The 23,144-nt window shown below is 42.8% G+C and overlaps 1 protein-coding gene across 1 annotated transcript in view; it reads left to right on the top strand.

Moving 5' to 3' along the window:
- The first annotated feature begins 21,022 nt into the window (after positions 1-21,022).
- Positions 21,023-23,144, top strand: part of LOC148685810 (maestro heat-like repeat family member 5) — a 37,144-nt gene continuing 35,022 nt past the window's right edge. Inside the window, exons 1-2 of the mRNA XM_088669908.1 lie at positions 21,023-21,038; positions 22,460-22,507. Of these exons, the coding sequence (XP_088526034.1) occupies positions 21,023-21,038; positions 22,460-22,507 (64 nt within the window). The remainder of the gene's footprint in view (positions 21,039-22,459; positions 22,508-23,144) is intronic.

Below are 23,144 nucleotides of genomic sequence, written 5' to 3'. Positions count from 1 at the left end.
AGAATTAAGTGAGAAGATGAATGAATTGGGGGAAAAAATGCAGAGCTTACGACAATAGTGCAAGATCTAAAAGGCAAGACTATAAGCTTAGAAGAGTCAGTGAGGAAATTACAGAATGAAAACAGGGAATTGAAGAGGGAGGGGGAACGGGTAAGGAAGGAGATGGCTGAAATGAAACAAACACATGAGGCTGTGATGGACGCAGTCTCTATGATTGAGATGCATAGAAGAGAGAACACCTTGAGATTAAGAGCTATACCAGAGAAACCGGATGAGCAAATTGGAAAGAAAGTGACTTTAGAGCTTGCCAAATGGTTAGAAATTAGCGAACATGAAATGGAACAGCATATAGACAGGACTTTTAGAATAAGATCAAAGGTTGCAAAGGAAAATAATTGGCCGGGGGATTGTTTGGTAACCTTCAAAACGTTAGATATTAGAGATAAAGTCCTGCAAATGAGTAACAAAAAAAGATTACAAATTGATGAGAGCGATGTAATTATTCATAAATATATACCTTCCAGATTCTTGAAAAAACGGGAAAAATTCAAGCCATACGTAGAAGCACTGAGAGGGAAAACGATAACCCATCGATGGGAATATCCAGAGGGGTTTTCGTTTTTCTTTAAAGGTAAAAGACGAAAGTTCATGGTGCCAGAAGACGCAGCGAAATATTGGAGAAAATATGCGAAACAATTAGGAAAAGTGAGAAGGGCAAGTGGAGGAGGGGAGGATTCGGATTCTGATACCCAGTAGAAGTGGAAGAGAGCTAGAGAGGTGGATTTTTGTGTTTTAAGTCTTTATTATTGTAATCATTCAACCAGGAGTTGAAACTGGTATATTTTCATTTGGTTCTGATTTGTAGTTTGGTGAATCGTTCTTCTTTATTTTAAACTATTATCTTTCTTCATAATAAAGTGAATAAAAGCAATCGGGGAAAAAAAGGGGGGGGAATATAATATTAAAAATATAAAAAATAAAAATAAAAATAATAGAGGAATGAACCTTAAATTTTTGACTTGGAATGTGAATGGACTGAATGAAAAGACAAAAAGAAATAAGGTAGAACATGAACTAATTAGGCAAAAAATCGATGTGATCTGTCTTCAGGAAACCCACGTAATGCAGAAACATATAAGAGTGCTCTCCAACAAAAAATTAGGGCAGGAATTTATTTCTGCTCATAATACTAAGAAAAAAGGGGGTGTGGTGATCTATGCCAAAAATTATTTGGAACCCAAATTGTTATTTAAAGATTTGGAAGGGAGGATAGTAATCATTGAAATCACATCACAAGGAGAAAAGATCGTAATAATTGGAATATACGCACCAAACAAGAGACAAAAGAAATTTTACCAAAAATTGGAGAAAAAACTAATAGAATACGTGGCAGAGAAGACAATCTTGTTGGGAGATTTAAATGGGGTTATCGCACCTGATATAGACAGATCACATAAAAAGAATGGCAAGAGCTCTAAGCAAAGTAAATTACCGGTTATATTTTCCCAAGCGATGGAAACATTACATATGAAGGACGCATGGAGAACAAAACATCCAATGAAAAGAGAGTACACACACTTTTCCGAGCCGAATAAGACCTCAGGCAGGATCGATGCCATTTGGATTCCTAATGAACTGACAGTAAGTATCGCTAAAGCCGAAATTCAGCCCAGAACCTTATCGGATCATAACCCTGTACTTGTTTGGATAAATAAAGGAATGTCTGGATTTAAAAGATGGAAAGTAAATGAATCCCTAATGTATGATGAGGTAATAATTGAGAAAGCTAAAGAGACTCTTCAAGAATTCTTTAAATTTAATTTGCATAAAGAAACCCCTATCACGACAGTATGGGATGCCGGAAAGGCAGTGATAAGAGGATTCTTTATCAATCAGAGCGCAATTCAAAAGAAAGAAAAGGAAAAAAAGATACAAAAACTCAGGGATGAAATAAGGAAATATGAAGTGGACCTCGATAAAGACCCAAAGAATGAAAAAATTAAACAAAATGTAAAAATACTACAGACACAGTACTCAATGATTTTAGAAGAAGACATCCAGTGGAAAATAAAAATGTTGAGGCAAAAGAATTTCGAACAAGCCAATAAGCCAGGCAAGTTACTTGCCTGGCAATTAAAAAACAGACAAAATGAGAGAGTTATAAATAAAATGAAACAGGGAGATAATTACACTTCTAACCCAAAAGAGATTGAAAAGATTTTCTTGGACTTCTATCGGGAATTATATAGTGAAGGTAAAGAAACTGATGAAGAAGTAAAAGGATATCTGGAAAAAAATAATTTGGGGAAAATTCCCAAGGAGTATATTAAAGATCTTAACGCACGGATCACTACATTTGAAATTAGCCAAGCTATAAAAAAAGCTAAATTAGGGAAGAGTCCAGGTCCTGACGGGCTATCGGCAATATATTATAAAAGGCTTGAGGAAACCGTTACAGATCCATTAAAGGAGATAATGAATAACGTATTAGAAAATGGTGAAATGCCTCTAACATGGGGAGAAAGTTATTTAACTCTAATTCCCAAACAGGGAACAGACTTATCTCTACCATCAAACTTCAGACCAATTTCGTTACTTAATAACGATTACAAGTTGTTTGCTTCCATTTTAGCTGACCGTTTAAAGAATGTACTAACAACAATAATTCATGAGGACCAGGCGGGCTTTCTCCCTAAACGATTAATGCAACATAACATCAGAAATATTATTAATATTATCAAATATTTAGATATGAAAATTGACAAGCCAGGAGTCCTAATAGCGGTCGACGCCGAAAAGGCGTTCGACCAAATCTCTTGGAAATTTATGAGGGCCACTATGGAGCAAATGGAGTTTGGGAAGCTCTTTTGTAACGGAATTAGAGCAATATACACCACACAAAGGACAAGATTATTGGTAAATAATAATATCTCTAACGAGTGTGATATACATAAAGGGACCAGACAGGGTTGCCCCCTGTCCCCTCTAATTTTTATTCTAGTGATGGAAATACTAAATAACAAAATCAGAGAAGAAAAGGAAATAACAGGAGTAACACTCGGTAGGAGGACGTACAAACTACGCGCCTATGCGGACGATCTGATAGTCACGACGGAGAACCCAAAGGAAAGCATAAGGAAAATGTTAGAAATAATAGAGGAATTCGGCAAGGTGGCGGGGTACAAATTAAATAACACCAAAACTAAAATGCTGGCTAAAAACTTATCAATGGATGAGAAAATTGAAATTGAACGGTTAACTCAACTAAAGTTTTGTGGCAAAATCAAATACTTAGGAATCTGGATATCTCCAAAAAATATTAATTTATATCAAGACAACTATACCAAAGTATGGGAAGAAATTAAAAGAAATTTGATAAATTGGAACAAACTGATATTATCATTTCTGGGACGGATTTCGGTAATAAAAATGAGCATATTACCAAAACTGATTTTTCTGTTTCAAAACATCCCAATAATACGCAATACAGGATGTATAAAAGAATGGCAGAAGGAAATTTCCAGATTCATTTGGCACGGAGCAAGGCTGAGAATAAAGCACAAGTTGCTTATAGACAGAAAAGAGAGGGGAGGATTCGGTCTCCCCGATCTGAATTTATATTATGAAGCGGCCTGCTTCACGTGGTTAAAAGACTGGTTTCTGCTCCAGAGAACCAGTCAGCTGGATTTAGAAGGATTTGATTTAAGGTTCGGCTGGCACGCATATGTACATTATGACAAGACTAAGGTACACAAAGGGTTTAGTAACCACATAATAAGAGGTTCCCTTTATAAAGTGTGGGTGGAATATAAAAATCTTTTGGAGCCAAAAACTCCTTTATGGATTTCGCCGGTGGAAGCCAAGGCGGTGAGGAAAAAAACTAATAAGGACAAATGGGCTACATATAGATCACTGCTGATAAAGGAGGACGAACAATTTAAATTAAAAGGATATGATGAAGTTAAAAATGAATTAGTAAGTTGGTTAGATTACCATCAATTAAATGAAGCTTTTAAGGAGGACAAAAAAATAGGATTCAATTCAGAAATGTCCAGATTAGAAAAAGATCTGATGAATAGTAATAATAAGACAATATCTAAAATGTATCACCTCCTGCTTGAGCTGGAAGTAATGGACGAAGCAGTGAAAGAAGTCATGATAAAATGGGCCCAGGACTTTGGCTATGCAATTATGATGGAGGAATGGGAAAAGCTGTGGGAACACAATATGAAATTTACGGTATCATATACGATTAAAGAAAATATGTATAAAATGTTATACCGGTGGTATCTTACGCCCTCCAGACTGTCTAGAATGTATAAAAGCATTGCAAATGTATGTTGGAGATGTGGAGAGGCAAAAGGAGATATGATACATATGTGGTGGACCTGCCGCAAAATTAAAGTGTTTTGGAATCAGATATATGAGGAGCTGAAAAAAATGCTTAAGATCAACTTCACAAAAAAGCCAGAGGCTTTTCTCCTCGGAATCCTGAACACAGATCTGCCAGTAAAATACAGAGAGCATTTCCTGTATGCGACGGCGGCAGCCCGCCTGCTGATAGCTGCCAACTGGAAAGGAGATAAAATCCCCACAGTTGGCGAGTGGCAAGTTAAGCTATTGGGTTTTATGGAAATGGCTCAGCTAACTGATAGTTTAAAGGGAAAATCCAAACAGGCATTTATGGAAAAGTGGGAAAAATTTAGGAATTATATGCAAGAAATTGATAATAGGAAAGGAATCTTCATGGCAGTTTTGAATTGATGGGCATATAACAAACACTCAGACAAATTGGTAGAATAAGCTTTATTATGTACAAAAAAATAATAAGATTATGATGAGGAATGTCAGTACATAAAGAATATAAAGGAGACAAGTTGCAGATGGTGATGGGAAGTCAATGGCAGAATTTTGATGTATTAGATACTTAGATGATGAAATGATAATGTTTTTTATTTTATTTCATTTTTTCTTTTCTTTTTTCCTCTCTTCTTTTTTTTTCTTCTGTAAATTTTCTGTAAGACATTACTTTTCAATAAAGTTTGATTATGCAAAAAAAAAAAGAGGATCAGTCATTTTAGATCTGATCCTACTATAGCAGTCAAGTACAACCTTTTCTTGTTGCCTGGAATGGACCCCCAGGGGAATGTGGCTCCAGACAGGGAGGACTTCTTGTGCATGACCTCCCCCTGTATGTGACCAGGTAGGTGGGCATGTCCCTAGCTAACCCAATAAAAGGGCTGGCCACCCAACCATCTCTCTCTTGGACCCTTACGCTCCTCCTCTTTTCCTCTTGGGCTCTCCTGGCTCTTAGCCAGCACATGGCTCAACCTTCACATAGGATGGAGCCCACAAGCAGAAAGGCTGATGTAGCTCACACTTCTTTGCACTGTAACTGTGGGAGTCTACTCATGAGTATAGGAAAAGGGGAAAAGAAAGACAGACAAAGAGAGCTTTTGACCAGCAAGAAGCCCTGAGAGAGAGAACAAGAATGAAGTCCTCTCCTCCCCCTGCAGGCTATTTTTATTATAATCAAGGTGGCAATCCAAAATTAAATACTACAAAGCATGTGAACAGAGGCAGGAAATTGTAAAGCAGTAAAACACACAGGAACCTGTGAAAGATAGCAGATCTACGTCAAAGGCACTTTGGATCTTTATGGTAGGAAGGATGTTGCCAAAGAGGAATGCAGGATGCCCTTTTGGCCAGATCTGTACTAAACAGATTACAATAAATCCCTGGGATGCTACATGTAACCACAATATTATTGCTGTCCCCTGAATGAGAGTAAAATGTTGTTCTTACTTTTCAAGAAGACTGTGTTGTGTTATTCCCCCCACAACCAGCCTTCTGACCCAAAAGGCAGGACTTCTGGCAAAGAAGAGGGGGGGGGCTGCTGCATCTGAGAAATGGAGCCAAGGACGCACAGCGGTGTTATATTTCCCCTCCCAACCACTAGAAACAACTGTCATTTTAAAATACTGAGGAGAAGCCTGGTGCTCCAGACCACCCTTTCCCCTCCAGCTGGGTCCTTCCCTCTAATCTAGCTCCATATTTCCTCCACTGACTGGCAGCAGCTCTCCCAAATTTCAGACAGGGGACTGAAACTTGCATGTTCTGAATGCAAAGCAGCTGCTCTAGCTTCACACAAACACACAACACACACACACACACACACACACACACACACACACACATATGCACAGCAAGGGAGCTGACAAATGGGGACCCGTTATTTAGTTCACAAAATTTATACACTGTTTTTGTTTTCTAAAAACAACAACATCAACATCAAAGCAGTTACGAAAAGATAAAACAGGAAAATCAGGCAGACACACAACAAGTTAAAATGGATTAACATTCACACCAGCATTTCTTAACATTCAGGCTGGCTGGCCTAGACAAGGATGATTTTAGCAGGTGCTCAGAAGAGTGCAGCAAAGGCACCTGCTTGATCTCAAGAGGCAGGGAGTTCCACAGGGCAGGTGCTGCCACACCAACAGATCAAGATCTTGCAAATGCCGGACAGGGATTATGGGGCACCTGGAATAGTGCCGATTCCACTGAAGGAGGCAGCCGAGTGGAAGCAGGTGAGCTTTGGCAATCTTGTGGGTCAGCCGGTCCCCCTGAACCTTTGAGAGCCAAGAGCAGAGCAGCAGCCTGGTGGGCAGAAAAGGGCAGGGAGGAAGCACTTATCCAGATCGGTCGCCGGACATTTCGCTGAGCCGGGAGAGTCGTGCACAGGCACAGATGTTGGGGAGGTCTGCCTAGTGAAATAAAGGGTCCCAAAACTGTCCCAAAACTGAGCATCAGCCAGGTTCTGGGCCTGGCTCTTACCTGGGAAGGGTCCCTCTGGGATTGTAGAATGGTGGAGTTGGAGGGGGACCCCCCCCCAGCACAGGGGTTCTGAAAGGGTGGGGCAGGACACACTGGAGAGGCAGGAAAAGGTGGCAAGTGGCAGGAAGACTGAAGGGCAACCCAAGAAACATTTAAGCATCTCAGTATAGGAGAGCCTTTTCTAAAGGCTCACAGACCAACTGTTGAATTGTCTAGATTCAGGTAGGTAGCCGTGTTGGTCTGACGCAGCTGAAATATAGAAAAATATATATATAAATAGTCCAGTAGTACCTTAGAGCAGGGGAGTAGCAAGGTAAACTGGTACCCGGGTGCAAAAAAAATTTGTGTGACCCCCCCACTCTGTTGAGTGGCATGTAAAGCACCCAAGGGAGCCTCACCTCCCCCCCCCCCCCGTGTTACCTTTGACGGCGCTCTTCCTCTCAACACACTCTGCATATAGTACAGAACTGGTCAATATTACAGGGGGGGGGTCTGGTGCCCAAATTGCCAAGCTAATGTGGGTGAAGCTGTTCTGGAAACTTGAAACCCACAACTTTAAATGTGAATGGTTCTAAAACAGAGTTAATGTAGCACGCAGAAGACTTTTTGACCAAGGAGGTCAGAGTTCAAATCCACCCTCAATTATTGCAGCTGAACTACAGTGCAACCTAACCTGCTTCATATTATTGTTTTTGTTAGAATTCAATGTGGGTGGGGACACAGGGAAGCTCCTTGGCAGGAAGGATGGGATCCAAGGAGAAGAAAGAATTCTCTTTTGAATGCACTCAAGAGATGCAGGCTGCCACCTTCTGGGTTAAGTTTCTTGCAGCCAGAAACTCAACAGGTGCAGTCAGTCCCCTTGCTTGAAGGAATGGTGAACCGTAGCATTCCTGCCTGCTAGGCAGCTATTGAAAGGCAAAGCCCCACAAGAGAAAGGAAAAGAGAAGTAGCAATTCTCCTGGCAGTAGGGCTGGGAGGAAAGAGCAGGCTTGCCTCTTCTTCCTTGGACTTGCACAATCAGGCTGGCCAATTGTTACTGGAAAACTGTGGCCTCCTCACCTTCCGTTTTGCCCATTGCAAGTCAGGTTCTCTCACACTCTCCACAACTGAAGTGGCAAAGAGGAGGTTACACACAAACACAAAATACTACCCTTAAAAAATGCAACGTACCAGCTTTGTTTTATTGCTCCCCTGCCAATCAAACCTGTTTTTCCCTGAATCCGAATACTACCAAATACCTTGAATGCTGCAATCCTAACCATGTCTTCTCAGAAGTAGGCCCTGTGGAATTCAGTGGGCCTTACTCTCCAGGAAGCGGCAGTAGGAATTTTGCAGATTCAGCAATCCTCAACTGTATTCCCAAAAGATCAGGCCTCACATCCAACACAGCAGGACTTACTTATCTCTCTGGAAACATGCACGGGGGTTGTCCCATGATGATGCAATAAAAACTCCCATTTGAACAGAGAAGCAGCAATCTTAAACCCCACTTACTTGGGAGCAAGTCCCATTGAGTTCAATGGGGCTTACTTCTGAGTAGACATAGTTAGGGCAGAACTGCTATTCTAAGTGAACATGTTTTACCCCACCAGCTTTAGTAGGTCCCTTTAAAAAAGCATTTCATTCCCTCTGCCCCTTGAAGGTGGGGGTGGGACCCTTTACTTTTCAGAAAGGAGACCACACCTTGAATTTTTTTAAGGTGCCACAAGGTTGCTTTGATTAAAAAGACAGTAAAGTATATGTATGCTGGGAAAATGAGTTCAATAGAACTGTAGATTTGGAAGGGACTCTGTGGGTCATCTAGTCCAACCCCCTGCAATGCAGGAATAAGCAGCTGTCCCACATGGGAATCAAACCTGCAATGCATAAGCCCCTACAGGAGGAGGACTAAATAAATCGAGAAACACTGCAGGAAGCTAACACACCATTGGAATTAAATGGTAAAAATTAAATGGCCTTGTAAATAACATTAAACCCGTGTAATGTCCTGAACCTAAGTATAAGCAGAGGGGTGTAACTGACTGGGCAACAACGAAAGCAATCCATTTAAATTCTCAGGCTGCTGGAACAGCAATCAATTTAAATTTGCCGGGATGGAAGAGAACAGAAACTAAAATCAATTAAAATAGACAAAATTCCGGCAGTGTCGTGAATGCTTTCTGAAATGTAAAATTGCCTATGATTAAGTGGCACTAGAAACACCAAATGAGACCATCAAATAAATAAGTGGGAATATAAGCAGTGTTTAATTGACTATATAAGTTTCTTTGCTAGGGAGAAGCAGCCACTGCCAGCAATAGACTCATGGTAGAAGTGGAATCTTGAAAACTAGTTGGGGCACTAGGACCCAGAGAAGCAGTACCTTAAAGACCAACTAAGTTTTTATTTTGGTATGAGCTTTCCGTGTGCATGCACACTTCTTCAGATACACTGAAATAGAAGTCCCCAGAAGGGTGGTGGAAATGGGTGATTGATTGATTGACTGACTGATAGCTGTTGATGACTGTAAACGACTGCAAATGGTCTTGCATGAAAAAGCAAGGGGATCGCTTTATCATGTATAATAAGTTAAGAATCCAACGTCTCTGTTCAAACCAGGTCTCTCCATGGTTTTAAGCTTGGTGATAAGTTGCAATTCAGCAACTTCTCTTTCCAGTTTATTTCTGAAATTCTTTTGTAGTAAGACTGACAGCTACTTTGAGATCTTGTATAGAATGTCCTGGGAGATTGAAGTGTTCTCCTACTGGTTTCTCTGTCTTGTAATTCCTGATGTCAGAGACGTTGATTTGAACAGAGACGTTGGATTCTTAATTCATTATACATGATAAAGCAATCTTCAGCCATCTCACCCCTTGCTTTTTCATGCAAGACCATTTACAGTCGTTTAGTCGTCAACAGCTATCAGTCAGTCAATCACCCATTTCCACCACCCTTCTGAGTGATACCCCCTCCCCACCCTTTTTCTACATATAGCGTCTGCGGACTTCTATTTCAGTGTATCTGAAGAAGTGTGCATGCACACGACAGCTCATACCAAAATAAAAACTTAGTTGGTCTTTAAGGTGCTGCTGGAAGGATTTTTTATTATTTTGTTTCGACTACGTAAGTCCAACACGGCTACCTACCTGTAACCAGAGAAGCAGTGTTCGCTGTGATTGAAGAACCAGCCCCCAGTACTATAGCCCTCTGGTATTGAGCAAGCCTAAATCAAATTAAACAAGCACAGAATAAGGCAAAGAAGCAAAATGAAAGAGAGATAAAATATGCAAGCTCAAAAGAGCCTGCTTGTGAAAGGCAGTCCGTCCGCACCATTGTAATTCGCTAGCAAGAACTCCAAAAGCCAACAGCGCTGGGGACCTAAAAATGTGCCACTCTTAAAATGGCTGCCGCTGCCGGACCATGTGGCCACCCTCAAGATGGAGACGGCCAGGCAGCCCTAACCCTGGCAACAATCAACTCCCCAGCGCCACGTGCTAGGCCTCCGGACAGCAAAACAGGGCAAGCTGCTCAAACGAATGAGAGGAAACAGGGGGCTTAAAAAAGGAACGATCAGAGCAAAGCCAGCTGATCTGGAGCCCCCACCCCGAAACAAATCAGTCCCTCAGGTGGTAAAAACAAAGAAGTACAAAATATTTTATAACTGTATTTAAAAAAAGAATTCCAATAATCTGAGGATCCTTTGCTATAAGGCTGCAGGGATCTATAAAGGCCTAAAATTTTGAACAAGACTCCAGCTCAGTTGATAGAGCACGAGACTTGTAATGTCAGGGTCGTGGGTTTGAGCCCCATGTTGCGCAAAAGATTCCTGCATTTCAGGGGGTTGGACTGGATGACACTCAGGGTCCCTTTTGACTCTACAATTCAATGGTAACCAAAGCATACAGTACATGGAATATAAATTTAAAATGTGCTTTTAATGAAATGGCCTGTGCTGTGCTGTTTTTACTGCAATTTCCCCCCTGATGATGTCACAATGCTGCTGTGACCTCATGCCTAGGAAAGCTGGGGAGGAGGGGCCCTCTTCTGTGAGAGTTCTGAGGAGTCGAGGAGTTAGTGGTGAGAGGTAATATCCAATGGGCTTCCTTTGGTTGTTAACCTGGGCAGCGTGTTTTGACACGAGTAGAATGGGTCCTTTTATTTAAAATGTATCTCTGGGTTGTTTGTGGGCCCTGCCTGGTGTTTTGACATGAGTAGAATGTGTCTACATCAGGCATCCCCAAACTGCGGCCCTCCAGATGTTTTGGCCTACAACTCCCATGATCCCTAGCTAACAGGACCAGTGACCGGGGATGATGGGAATTGTAGTCCCATAACATCTGGAGGGCCGAAGTTTGGGGATGCCTGGTCTACATGAGTAGAATGTGTCTACCCGCCCTGTGGAACGCCCTCCCATCAGAGGCCAGAGAGATAAACAACTACCTGACATTTAGAAAATACCTAAAGGCAGCCCTGTTTGGGGAAGTTTTTAATCTGTGATATTTGATGTATTTTAATGTTTGTTGGAAGCCACCCAGAGTGGCAGGGGAAGCCCAGCCAGATGGGCAGGGTGTAAATAATAAATATGTTATTATTGTTGTTGTTGTTATTATTATTATGTCCTTTTATTTAAAGTGCATTCCTGGGTTATTTTCTCTCTCTTTATTTGCTGGACTATATTTGCTGACACCTTTGGTAAAGGCTGTTCTCCAACTGGAGCGCTCGCAGGCCAGTGTTTATCAATTGTCAGTGTTTATACTACCTTTCTTTAGATTTGCCTTGAAAGAGTCTTTGAACCTCTTTTGTTGACCACCAGCATTGCACTTTCCATTTTAAAGTTTGGAATAGAGTAGTTGCTTTGGAAGACGATCATCAGGCATCCGCACAACATGACCAGTCCAACGAAGTTGATGTTGAAGAATCATTGCTTCGACACTGGTGATCTTTGCTTCTTCCAGTACACTGATATTAGTTCGCCTGTCTTCCCAAGTGATGTGTAAAAATTTTCAGAGACACCATTGATGGAATCTTTTGAGGAGTTTGAGATGGTGTTTATAAGTGGTCCATGTTTCACAAGCATATAGTAAGGTTGGTAGTACAATAGCTTTGTAAACAAGCATTTTGGTTTCCCTGCGAATGTCCCGGTCCTCAAACACTCTGCACTTCAATCGGGAGAAAGCCGCACTTGCAGAGCTCAGGCGATGCTGGATTTTGGCATCAATGTTGGCCCTTGTGGCAAGGTAACTGCCTAGGTAGGAGAAGTGATTGACATTTTCCAATGTTACACCATTGAGTTAGATTTGTGGCGCTGCAGAGGGGTTATTTTGTACTTGTTGGTGCAGCACTTTGGTTTTTTGGATGTTGAGTGATAGGCCAAGCTTTTCGTAAGCTTCTGCAAAGATATTTAGGATGGTTTGGTGGTCATCCTCTGAGCGTGCACACACTACATTGTCATCAGCATACTGAAGCTCTATGACGGAAGTTACGGTAACCTTACTCTTCACTTTCAGCCTGCTCAGATTGAAGAGCTTTCCATCTCTGTTCGATATATGATTTCTACTCTGGTGGGAAGTTTCCCATTGACAAAGTGTAGGATCATGGCAATGAAAATAATGAATAGAGTCGGGGCAATAACACAACCCTGTTTAACACCTGATCCCACTGTGAATGGTTCACTTTGAGAGCCATTGTTATCTGCGATTGTTGCTGTCATATGATCATGGAGGAGCCGAATGATGTTTACAAATTTATCTGGGCAGCCAATTTTCAGAAGGACAGTCCATAGGGCATTACGATTTGCAGTGTCAAAAGCCTTAGTCAAGTCAATAAACACCATATACAGGGTTGGTTTTGCTCTCTGCATTTTTCTTGAAGCTGTCAAGCAGTGAAAATCATGTCCACTGTTTCCCTAGAAGACTGAAAACCATTTTGGGATTCAGGAAGGGTCACCTCGGATATTGTTACGAGACGGTTTGCTAAGATCCTTGCAAGAATTTTGCCGGCCGCAGCTAATAGAGAGATGCCTCAGTAGTGTCCACAATCAGTTCTGTCACCTTTTTAAAAGAGATTGATAATTTTGGCGTCTCTGAAGTCTGCTGGGATTTCTTCTCTTTCCCAGATTTTTTCAATGAGCTTGTGAAGTTGTTGTGTAAGTTCAATTCCGCCCACTTTGAAGATTTCGGAAGGTATCCCGTCAGGTCCACTGGCGTCAGATTTCGGAAGGTATCCCGTCAGGTCCACTTGTTTATGGGAAATAAACAAGATGAACTTGAGCTCTTGGTACAGCAAACTAAATATGAAATAATAGGCATCACTGAAACCTGGTGGGATGAGTCTCATGACTGGAATGTAGTAATAGAGGGATACAATCTATTTAAGAGAAATAGACCAAACAGGAAAGGAGGAGGAGTAGCTTTATATGTTAGGGATATGTATACCTGTGAAGAGATCCAGGATTTAAAACTTCAAAGCCAAATTGAGAGTATCTGGGTCAAAATTAAGGGAGAGAAAAACAACAGTGATCTCATTGTGGGAGTTTACTATAGATCCCCAAGCCAAACTGAGGACACAGATGATGCCTTCCTGGAACAGATGGCCAAGCATTCCAAAGGAAGTGAGATAGTAGTAATGGGGGATTTCAACTATCCTGATATTTGTTGGATGTCAAACTCAGCCAAGAGCATAAGGTCGAACAGATTCCTCACTGGCCTTGCAGGCAACTTCATTGTCCAGAAAGTGGGAGAAGCAACAAGAGGATCAGCCATTTTAGATCTGGTCCTAACCAATAGTGATGACTTGGTTAGTGGGGTAGAAGTGGCAGGATCATTAGGTGGGAGTGACCATGCTCTTCTGGAGTTTATTATCCAGCGGAAAGGAGCAACCAAGCATACTAAGATCCAAATTCTAGACTTTAAGAAAGCCGACTTCAGAAAACTTAGGGAAACGCTGGGTGAAATCCCATGGACAGTAATACTAAAAGGGAAGGGAGTTCATGATGGTTGGGAGTTTGTTAAAAGGGAGATATTAAAAGCACAACTTCAGGCAATACCAATGAGACGGAAACATGGAAGGTGCCTAAAGAAGCCAGGCTGGCTATCTAAAGAACTTTTGACTGAGTTAAGATTTAAAAGGGATATGTACAAAAAATGGAAAAGGGGGGAAATCTCCAGAGAGGAATTCAAACATATAGCCAGCACGTGTAGAGACAAAGTCAGAAAAGCTAAAGCACAGAATGAACTCAGGCTCGCCAGAGAGGTTAAAAGCAACAAAAAGGGCTTTTATGGGTATGTCCGTAGCAAAAGGAAAAACAAGGAAACAGTGGGGTCACTCAGAGGAGAAGATGGTGAAATGCAAACAGGGGACAGAGAAAGGGCAGAACTCCTCAATGCCTTCTTTGCCTCAGTCTTCTCCAAGAAAGAAAAAAACGCCCGACCTGAAGAATATGGAGCAGATGATTCAGCAGGGGAAACACAGCCCAGGATAAGTAAGGAGGTAGTACAAGAATACTTGGCTAGTTTAGATGTATTCAAGTCTCCAGGGCCAGATGAACTACATCCAAGAGTATTAAAAGAACTGGCAGAGGTGATTTCAGAACCACTGGCAATAATCTTTGAAAATTCCTGGAGAACAGGCGAAGTTCCAGCAGACTGGAGGAGGGCAAATGTTGTCCCTATTTTCAAAAAGGGGAAAAGAGAGGACCCAAACAATTACCGCCCAGTCAGCCTGACATCAATACCAGGAAAGATTCTAGAGCAGATCATTAAGCAAACAGTCTGTGAGCACCTAGAAAGAAACTCTGTGATCACTAAAAGTCAGCATGGGTTCCTGAAAAATAAGTCATGTCAGACTAATCTGATCTCATTTTTTGACAGAATTACAAGCCTGGTAGATGAAGGGAACGCTGTGGATGTAGCCTATCTTGATTTCAGCAAGGCCTTTGACAAGGTGCCCCATGATATTCTTGTAAAGAAGCTGGTAAAATGTGGGCTAGACAATGCTACCATTCAGTGGATTTGTAGCTGGCTTACTGGCCGAACCCAAAGGGTGCTCATCAATGGCTCCTCCTCATCCTGGAGAGTAGTGACTAGTGGGGTGCCACAGGGTTCTGTCTTGGGCCCAGTCTTGTTCAACATCTTTATCAATGACTTGGATGATGGGCTTGAGGGAATCCTGAGCAAGTTTGCAGATGACACCAAATTGGGAGGGGTGGCTAACACCCCAGAGGACAGGATCACACTTCAGAATGACCTTAACAGATTAGACAACTGGGCCAAAGCAAACAAGATGAATTTTAACAAGGAGAAATGTAAAGTACTACACTTGGGCAAAAAAAATGAAAGGCACAAATACAGGATGGGAGACACCTGGCTTGAGAGCAGTACATGTGAAAAGGATCTAGGAGTTTTGGTTGACCACAAACTTGACATGAGTCAGCAGTGTGATGCAGCAGCTAAAAAAGCCAATGCAATTCTGGGCTGCATCAATAGGAGTATAGCATCTAGATCAAGGGAAGTAATAGTACCACTGTATTCTGCTCTGGTCAGACCTCACCTGGAGTATTGTGTCCAGTTCTGGGCACCACAGTTCAAGAAGGATACTGATTAGCTGGAACGTGTCCAGAAGAGGGCAACCAAAATGGTCAAAGGCCTGGAAACGATGCCTTATGAGGAACGGCTTAGGGAGCTGGGTATGTTTAGCCTGGAGAAGAGAAGGTTAAGGGGTGATATGATAACCATGTTCAAATATATAAAAGGATGTCATATAGAGGAGGGAGAAAGGTTGTTTTCTGCTGCTCCAGAGAAGCGGACACGGAGCAACGGATTCAAACTACAAGAAAGAAAATTCCACCTAAACATTAGGAAGAACTTCCTGACAGTAAGAGCTGTTCGGCAGTGGAATTTGCTGCCAAGGAGTGTGGTGGAGTCTCCTTCTTTGGAGGTCTTTAAGCAGAGGCTTGACAGCCATCTGTCAGGAATGCTTTGATGGTGTTTCCTGCTTGGCAGGGGGTTGGACTGGATGGCCCCTGTGGTCTCTTCCAACTCTATGATTCTATGATTCTATGATTCTATGATTCTATGATTCTTTGTTGTTTTTCATCTGGTATTTAATAGCTGTACACAACTCTCCCAGATTTGGAGATGCTGCAAGCTCATCTCTAACTTGTTTTGTGGCATTTGTGAGAGGACCTCAGCAGCTACGGGGGAGCTGCAGTTAAGGAGATGTTGGTAATGTTCTTTCCAGGGCAGTGCAATAGCTTCTTTATCTTTTAGAAGTGTGTTACCGTCTGCTGAGCGTAGGGGGCATATGCCATGATTTATTGGCCCATAGATGGTCTTTGTGGCTTTGAAGAAACTCTGTGCATCATGAGTATCAGCTAAGTGCTGGATCTCTTGAGCTTTTTTTTTATCCACCAGGTGTTTTTTAGTTCTCTGGTTCTTCTTTGAACCTCAGCCTTAGCATTGGCACAGGGTTTTTTTTTCTTAGTGGCACAGTTTCTATCTCTTTGCCAGATCTGAAAGAGAACCAGTGTGGTGTAGTGGTTAAGAGCGGTAGACTCGTAATCTGGGGAACTGAGTTTGCGTCTCCGCTCCTCCACATGCAGCTGCTGGGTGGTGACCTTGGGCTAGTCACACTTCACTGAAGTCTCTCAGCCCCACTCACCTCACAGAGTGTTTGTTGTGGGGGAGGAAGGTAGGATCAATGTATCATATTTGGTGGGGGTGCAAAGAAATAAGACCTTTCTGGTATGAGGCCCATGAAGAAATAAAAAAGATTTATAAAAAGTCATTTTTAAAAAAGCCAGAAGCATATTTGCTGGGATTAGTTACAAATGAGATCCCCACAAATAAGAGAATTTGTGCTCATAGTGGCAAGAGTGCTCATAGCGAGGAATTGTTGTAGTGGTTGTTTAGTCGTTAAGTCATGTCTGACTCTTCGTGACCCCATGGACCATAGCACGCCAGGCACTCCTGTCTTCCACTGCCTCCCGCAGTTTGGTCAAACTCATGTTGGTAGCTTCGAGAACACTGTCCAACCATCTCGTCCTCTGTCGTCCCCTTCTCCTTGTGCCCTCCATCTTTCCCAACATCAGGGTCTTTTCCAGGGAGTCTTCTCTTCTCATGAGGTGGCCAAAGTATTGGAGCCTCAGCTTCAGGATCTGTCCTTCCAGTGAGCACTCAGGGCTGATTTCCTTCAGAATGGATAGGTTTGATCTTCTTGCAGTCCATGGGACTCTCAAGAGTCTCCTCCAGTACCCTAATTCAAAAGCATCAATTCTTCGGCGATCAGCCTTCTTTATGGTCCAGCTCCCACTTCCATACATCACTACTGGGAAAACCATAGCTTTAACTATACGGACCTTTGTCGGCAAGGTGATGTCTCTGCTTTTTAAGGTGCTGTCTAGGTTTGTCATTGCTTTTCTCCCAAGAAGCAGGCGTCTTTTAATTTCATGACTGCTGTCACCATCTGCAGTGATCAAGGAGCCCCAGAAAGTAAAATCTCTCACTGCCTCCATTTCTTCCCGTTCTATTTGCCAGGAGGTGATGGGACCAGTGGCCATGATCTTGGTTTTTTTGATGTTGAGCTTCAGACCATATTTTGCGCTCTCCTCTTTCACCCTCATTAAAAGGTTCTTTAATTCCTCCTCACTTTCTGCCATCAAGGTTGTGTCATCTGCATATCTGAGGTTGTTTATATTTCTTCTGGCAATCTTAATTTCAGTTTGGGATTCATCCAGTCCAGTCTTTCGCATGATGAATTCTGCATATAAGTTAAATAAGCAGGGAGACAATATACAGCCTTGTCGTACTCCTTTCCCTATTTTGAACCAATCAGTTGTTTCGTATCAAGTTCTAACTGTAGCTTCTTGTCCCACATAGAGATTTCTCAGGAGACAGATGAGGTGATGAGGCACTCCCAATTCTTTAAGAACTTGGCTTAGTTTGCTGTGGTTGACACAATCAAAGGCTTTTGCATAGTCAATGAAGCAGAAGTAGATGTTTTTCTGGAATTCTCTAGCTTTCTCCATAATCCAGCGCATGTTTGCTATTTGGTCTCTAGTTCCTCTGCCCCTTCGAAATCCAGCTTGCACTTCTGGGAGTTCTCGGTCCACATATTGCCTAAGACTGCCTTGTAGAATTTTAAGCATAACCTTGCTAGCGTGTGAAATGAGCGCAATTGTGCGGTAGTTGGAGCATTCTTTGGCACTGCCCTTCTTTGGAATTGGGATGTAGACTGATCTTCTCCAATCCTCTGGTCATTGCTGAGTTTTCCAAACTTGCTGGCATATTGGGTGTAGCACCTCAACAGCATCATCTTTTAAAATTTTAAATAGTTCAGCTGGAATACCATCACCTCCACTGGCCTTGTTATTAGCAGTGCTTTCTAAGGCCCATTTGACTTCACTCTCCAGGATGCTTGGCTCAAGGTCAGCAGCAACCACACTACCTGGGGTGTACGAGGCCTCCATATCTTTCTGGTATAATTCCTCTGTGTATTCTTGCCACCTCTTCTTGATGTCTTCTGCTTCTGTTAAGTCCTTACCACTTTTGTCCTTTATTATGGTAATCTTTGTACAAAATGTTCCTTTCATATCTCCAATTTTCTTGAACAGATCTCTGGTTTTCCCCATTCTATTTTTTCCCTCTATTTCTTTGCATTGCTCTTTTAAGAAGGCCGTCTTGCGAGGAATTGGAAAGGAAATAAAATACCAGCAATAATTGAGTGGCAAAATAAGTTTATTGAATACACAGAAACAGCAAAATTGACAGCACTTATTAGAGGACAATCAAAACAAAGTCTATTAAAGAATTGGGAATGTTTAAAAAAATATACAAAGAATCATAGAATCATAGAGTTGGAAGAGACCACGAGGGCCATCCAGTCCAACCCCCTGCCAAGCAGGAAACACCATCAAAGCATTCTTGACATATGCCTGTCAAGCCTCTGCTTAAAGACCTCCAAAGAAGGAGACTCCACCAGACTCCTTGGCAGCAAATTCCACTGTCGAACAGCTCTTACTGTCAGGAAGTTCTTCCTAATGTTTAGGTGGAATCTTCTTTCTTGTAGTTTGAATCCATTGCTCCGTGTCCGCTTCTCTGGAGCAGCAGAAAACAATCTTTCTCCTGCCTCTATATGACATCCTTTTATATATTTGAACATTGCTATCATATCACCCCTTAACCTTCTCTTCTCCAGGCTAAACATACCCAGCTCCCTAAGCCGTTCCTCATAAGGCTTTGTTTCCAGGCCTTTGACCATTTTGGTTGCCCTCTTCTGGACACGTTCCAGCTTGTCTGTATGCTTCTTGAACTGTGGTGCCCAGAACCGGACACAGTACTCCAGGTGAGGTCTGACCAGAGCAGAATACAGTGGTACTATTACTTCCCTTGATCTAAATGCTATACTCCTATTGATGCAGCCCAGAATTGCATTGGCTTTTTTAGCTGCTGCATCACACTGCTGACTCATGTCAAGTTTGTGGTCTACCAAGACTCCTAGATCCTTTTCACGTGTACTGCTCTCAAGCCAGGTTTCACCCATCCTGTATTTGTGCCTTTCATTTTTTTTTGCCCAAGTGTAGTACTTTACATTTCTCCTTGTTAAAATTCATCTTGTTTGCTTTGGCCCAGTTGTCTAATCTGTTAAGGTCATTTTGAAGTGTGATCCTGTCCTCCGGGGTATTAGCCACCCCTCCCAATTTGGTGTCGTCTGCAAACTTGCTCAGGATACCCTCAAGCCCATCATCCAAGTCATTGATAAAGAGGTTGAATAAGACTGGGCCCAAGACAGAACCCTGTGGCACCCCACTAGTCACTACTCTCCAGGATGAAGAGGAGCCATTGATGAGCACCCTTTGGGTTCGGTCAGTAAGCCAGTTACAAATTCACTGAATGGTAGCATTGTCTAGCCCTCATTTTACCAGCTTCTTTACAAGAATAGCATGGGGCACCTTGTCAAAGGCCATGCTGAAATCAAGATAGGCTACATCCACAGCGTTCCCTTCATCTACCAGGCTTGTAATTCTGTCAAAAAATGAGATCAGATTAGTCTGACATGACTTATTTTTCAGAAACCCATGCTGACTTTTAGTGATCACAGAGTTTCTTTCTAGGTGCTCACAGACGGTTTGCTTAATGATCTGCTCTAGAATCTTTCCTGATATTGATGTCAGGCTGACTGGGCGGTAATTGTTTGGGTCCTCTCTTTTCCCCTTTTTGAAAATAGGGACAACATTTGCCCTCCTCCAGTCTGCTGGAACTTCCCATGTTCTCCAGGAATTTTCAAAGATTATTGCCAGTGGTTCTGAAATCCCCTTTGCCAGTTCTTTTAATACTCTTGGATGTAGTTCATCTGGCCCTGGAGACTTGAATACATCTAAACTAGCCAAGGATTCTTGTACTACCTCCTTACTTATTCTGGGCTGTGTTTCCCCTGTTGAATCATCTGCTCCATATTCTTCAGGTCGGGCATTGTTTTCTTTTTTGGAGAAGACTGAGGCAAAGAAGGCATTGAGGAGTTCTGCCCATTCTCTGTCCCCTGTTTGCATTTCACCATCTTCTCCTCTGAGTGACCCCACTGTTTCCTTGTTCTTCCTTTTGCTATGGACATACCCATAAAAGCCCTTTTTGTTGCTTTTAACCTCTCTGGCGAGCCTGAGTTCATTCTGTGCTTTAGCTTTTCTGACTTTGTCTCTACATGTGCTGGCTATATGTTTGAATTCCTCTCTGGTGATTTCCCCCCTTTTCCATTTTTTGTACATATCCTTTTTAAATCTTAACTCAGTTAAAAGTTCTTTAGATAGCCACCCTGGCTTCTTTAGGTACCTTCCATGTTTCCATCTCATTGGTATTGCCTGAAGTTGTGCTTTTAATATCTCCTTTTTAACAAACTCCCAACCATCATGAACTCCCTTCCCTTTTAGTATTTCTGTCCATGGGATCTCACCCAGCGTTTCCCTAAGTTTTCTGAAGTCGACTTTCTTAAAGTCTAGATTTGAGTCTTAGTATGCTTGGTTGTTCCTTTCCGCTGAATAATAAACTCCAGAAGAGCATGACCACTCCCACCTAATGATCCTGCCACTTCTACCCCACAATGAAATTGTCTGCAAGGCCAGTGAGGAATCTGTTCGACCTTATGCTCTTGGCTGAGTTTGACATCCAACAAATATCAGGATAGTTGAAACATTGTTCAGAGACAGAAATAATGGTATATGTATGGTAAAGCTTGTAAGGGGGGGGGGAATAAAACAAAATAAATATAAAATATATTATAAAATAAAGTACAGTATAACAACACAACAAAAAAGACAACATATGTATAATCAAAGTCCAGCATAGATGGAAGCAAGTCGCATTTTAGTTTAATATATGTTAAATTGGATTATTTGTTTATGATAAGGTGGTGGGTGGGATAGGGGGAAGGTTTGGTGTAATATCTTTTTATGTAATTTTTTATATTTGTATATGTCTTTACTGAGGTTTAGGGACCCAGGTGGTGCTGTGGCTTAAACCACAGTGTCTAGGGCTTGCTGATCAGAAGGTCGGTGGTTCGAATCCCTGCCACAGGGTGAGCTCCTGTTGTTCGGTCCCAGCTCCTGCCCACCTAGCAGTTCGAAAGCACATCAAAGTGCAAGTAGATAAATAGGGACCGCTCCGGCGGGAAGGTAAACGGCGTTTCCATGCGCTGCTCTGGTTCGCCAGAAGCAGCTTTGTCATGCTGGCCACATGACCCGGATACTGTCTACGGACAAACGCCGGCTTCCTCGGCCTATAGAGCGAGATGAGAGCTGCAACACCAGAGTCGATCACGACTGGACCTGATGGTCAGGGGCCCCTTTACCTTTACCCAACTGAGGTTTATTTGTACTTATTTGTAATTTTTCTTTTGGTATCTGTATTAAATTTGATAAAAAAGGAAAAAGGAAAAACAAAAGAAAACAAATCTGTATTTTCTAATTTGATCCAATCCCGGAACCAAGTAACCCAGCCCACTTCATAATAAAGTTTAAAATCTGGGAGAATCCTCCTCTGTCTTTATGGCTGTATTTTATATTTTATCCTTGGGTCCTTCCCTTTCCAGATGAATTTTGAAATATCTTTTTGCCATTTTGGAAAGCGGAATTGTCTGGAATACAAACAACATTTTTGGCAATGCGTTCATCTTGATTGCCACAATTCTTCCTAAGAATGATAAATTCATGCTACTCCATATTTCCAGATTGTACCTTTTTATTCCATTCTAGATTTTTGTTCATAATTATCTTTATAAATATCAATTGAAATGACTTCTAATGGAGATACCCACCAAAGAGTGGGGGGCTCTTTTCAAGTTTGTCTAGATCACAGAGCACCAATTGGTGGAAGAGTGTGATAGATAGGTTGGAATCAGGTGGGTTTAAATTGCTGTAACGGCTGATCATTCGATCCAATTGAAACAACAGGCAAACTTAATAGGCTGTATAATAACAATTGCAGAGGAAAGAAAGTCCACCTGCGTCCTGCCCCACGGCCTGGCGGAGCAGCTCCGTCTTGGGGGAAAGGCCAGCTGGATCCTCTGGGGCACAGCAGGAGAGGCGACCCCGTGGGCCCGAGGCCTTGGAGGGCTTTCAAGGGGCAAATCAGCCCCTTCCAGCTGCCCTTCTTGCCAGGCCCCTCCCTGGCTTCCATCCGCCCAGACCTGGAGTCCAAGGACACAGGTGACACCGGGTCCAAACACCTCCTGAAATGGCCTGGATTTCAAGGTCGAACTTCAGGCCTTTTCACTTTCCATTGACTTATGCGGGCCGTTTCCTTTCTTTCTTGCAGGATGTCGTTTATTTGGAGAAAATTCAAAAACCGAAACAAAATCTATCCTGCCCAGGAGGGGCGGCAGCGGCAGCAACAACAGCCACAGCCGCAGCGCCAGCAGGAGGGGCAGCAGCGGCAGCAACAACAGCAGCAGCCGCAGCGCCAGCAGGAGGGGCAGCAGCGGCAGCAACAACAGCCGCAGCCGCAGCGCCAGCAGGAGGGGCAGCAGCGGCAGCAACAACAGCCGCAGCCGCAGCGCCAGCAGGAGGGGCAGCAGCGGCAGCAACAACAGCAGCACCCGCAGCGCAAGCAGGAGGGGCAGCAGCGGCGGCAACAACAGCAGCAGCGCCAGCAGCAGCAGCAGCAGCAGGAGGGGCAGCAGTGCCAGCAGGAGGGGCAGCAGCGCCAGCAACAGCAGCAGGAGGGGCAGCAGTGCCAGCAGGAGGGGCAGCAGCTGCAGCAACAGCAGCAGGAGGGGCAGCAATGCCAGCAGGAGGGGCAGCAGCTGCAGCAAGAGCAGCAGCTGCAGCAAGAGCAGCAGCAGCA

Source organism: Zootoca vivipara, chromosome 5, assembly GCF_965207765.1.
Source record: "Zootoca vivipara chromosome 5, rZooViv2.hap1.1, whole genome shotgun sequence".
NCBI lineage: Eukaryota > Metazoa > Chordata > Lepidosauria > Squamata > Lacertidae > Zootoca > Zootoca vivipara.
The sequence above is the reverse complement of the archived record's forward strand: the minus strand, read 5'-3'. Positions and strand labels throughout refer to the sequence as shown.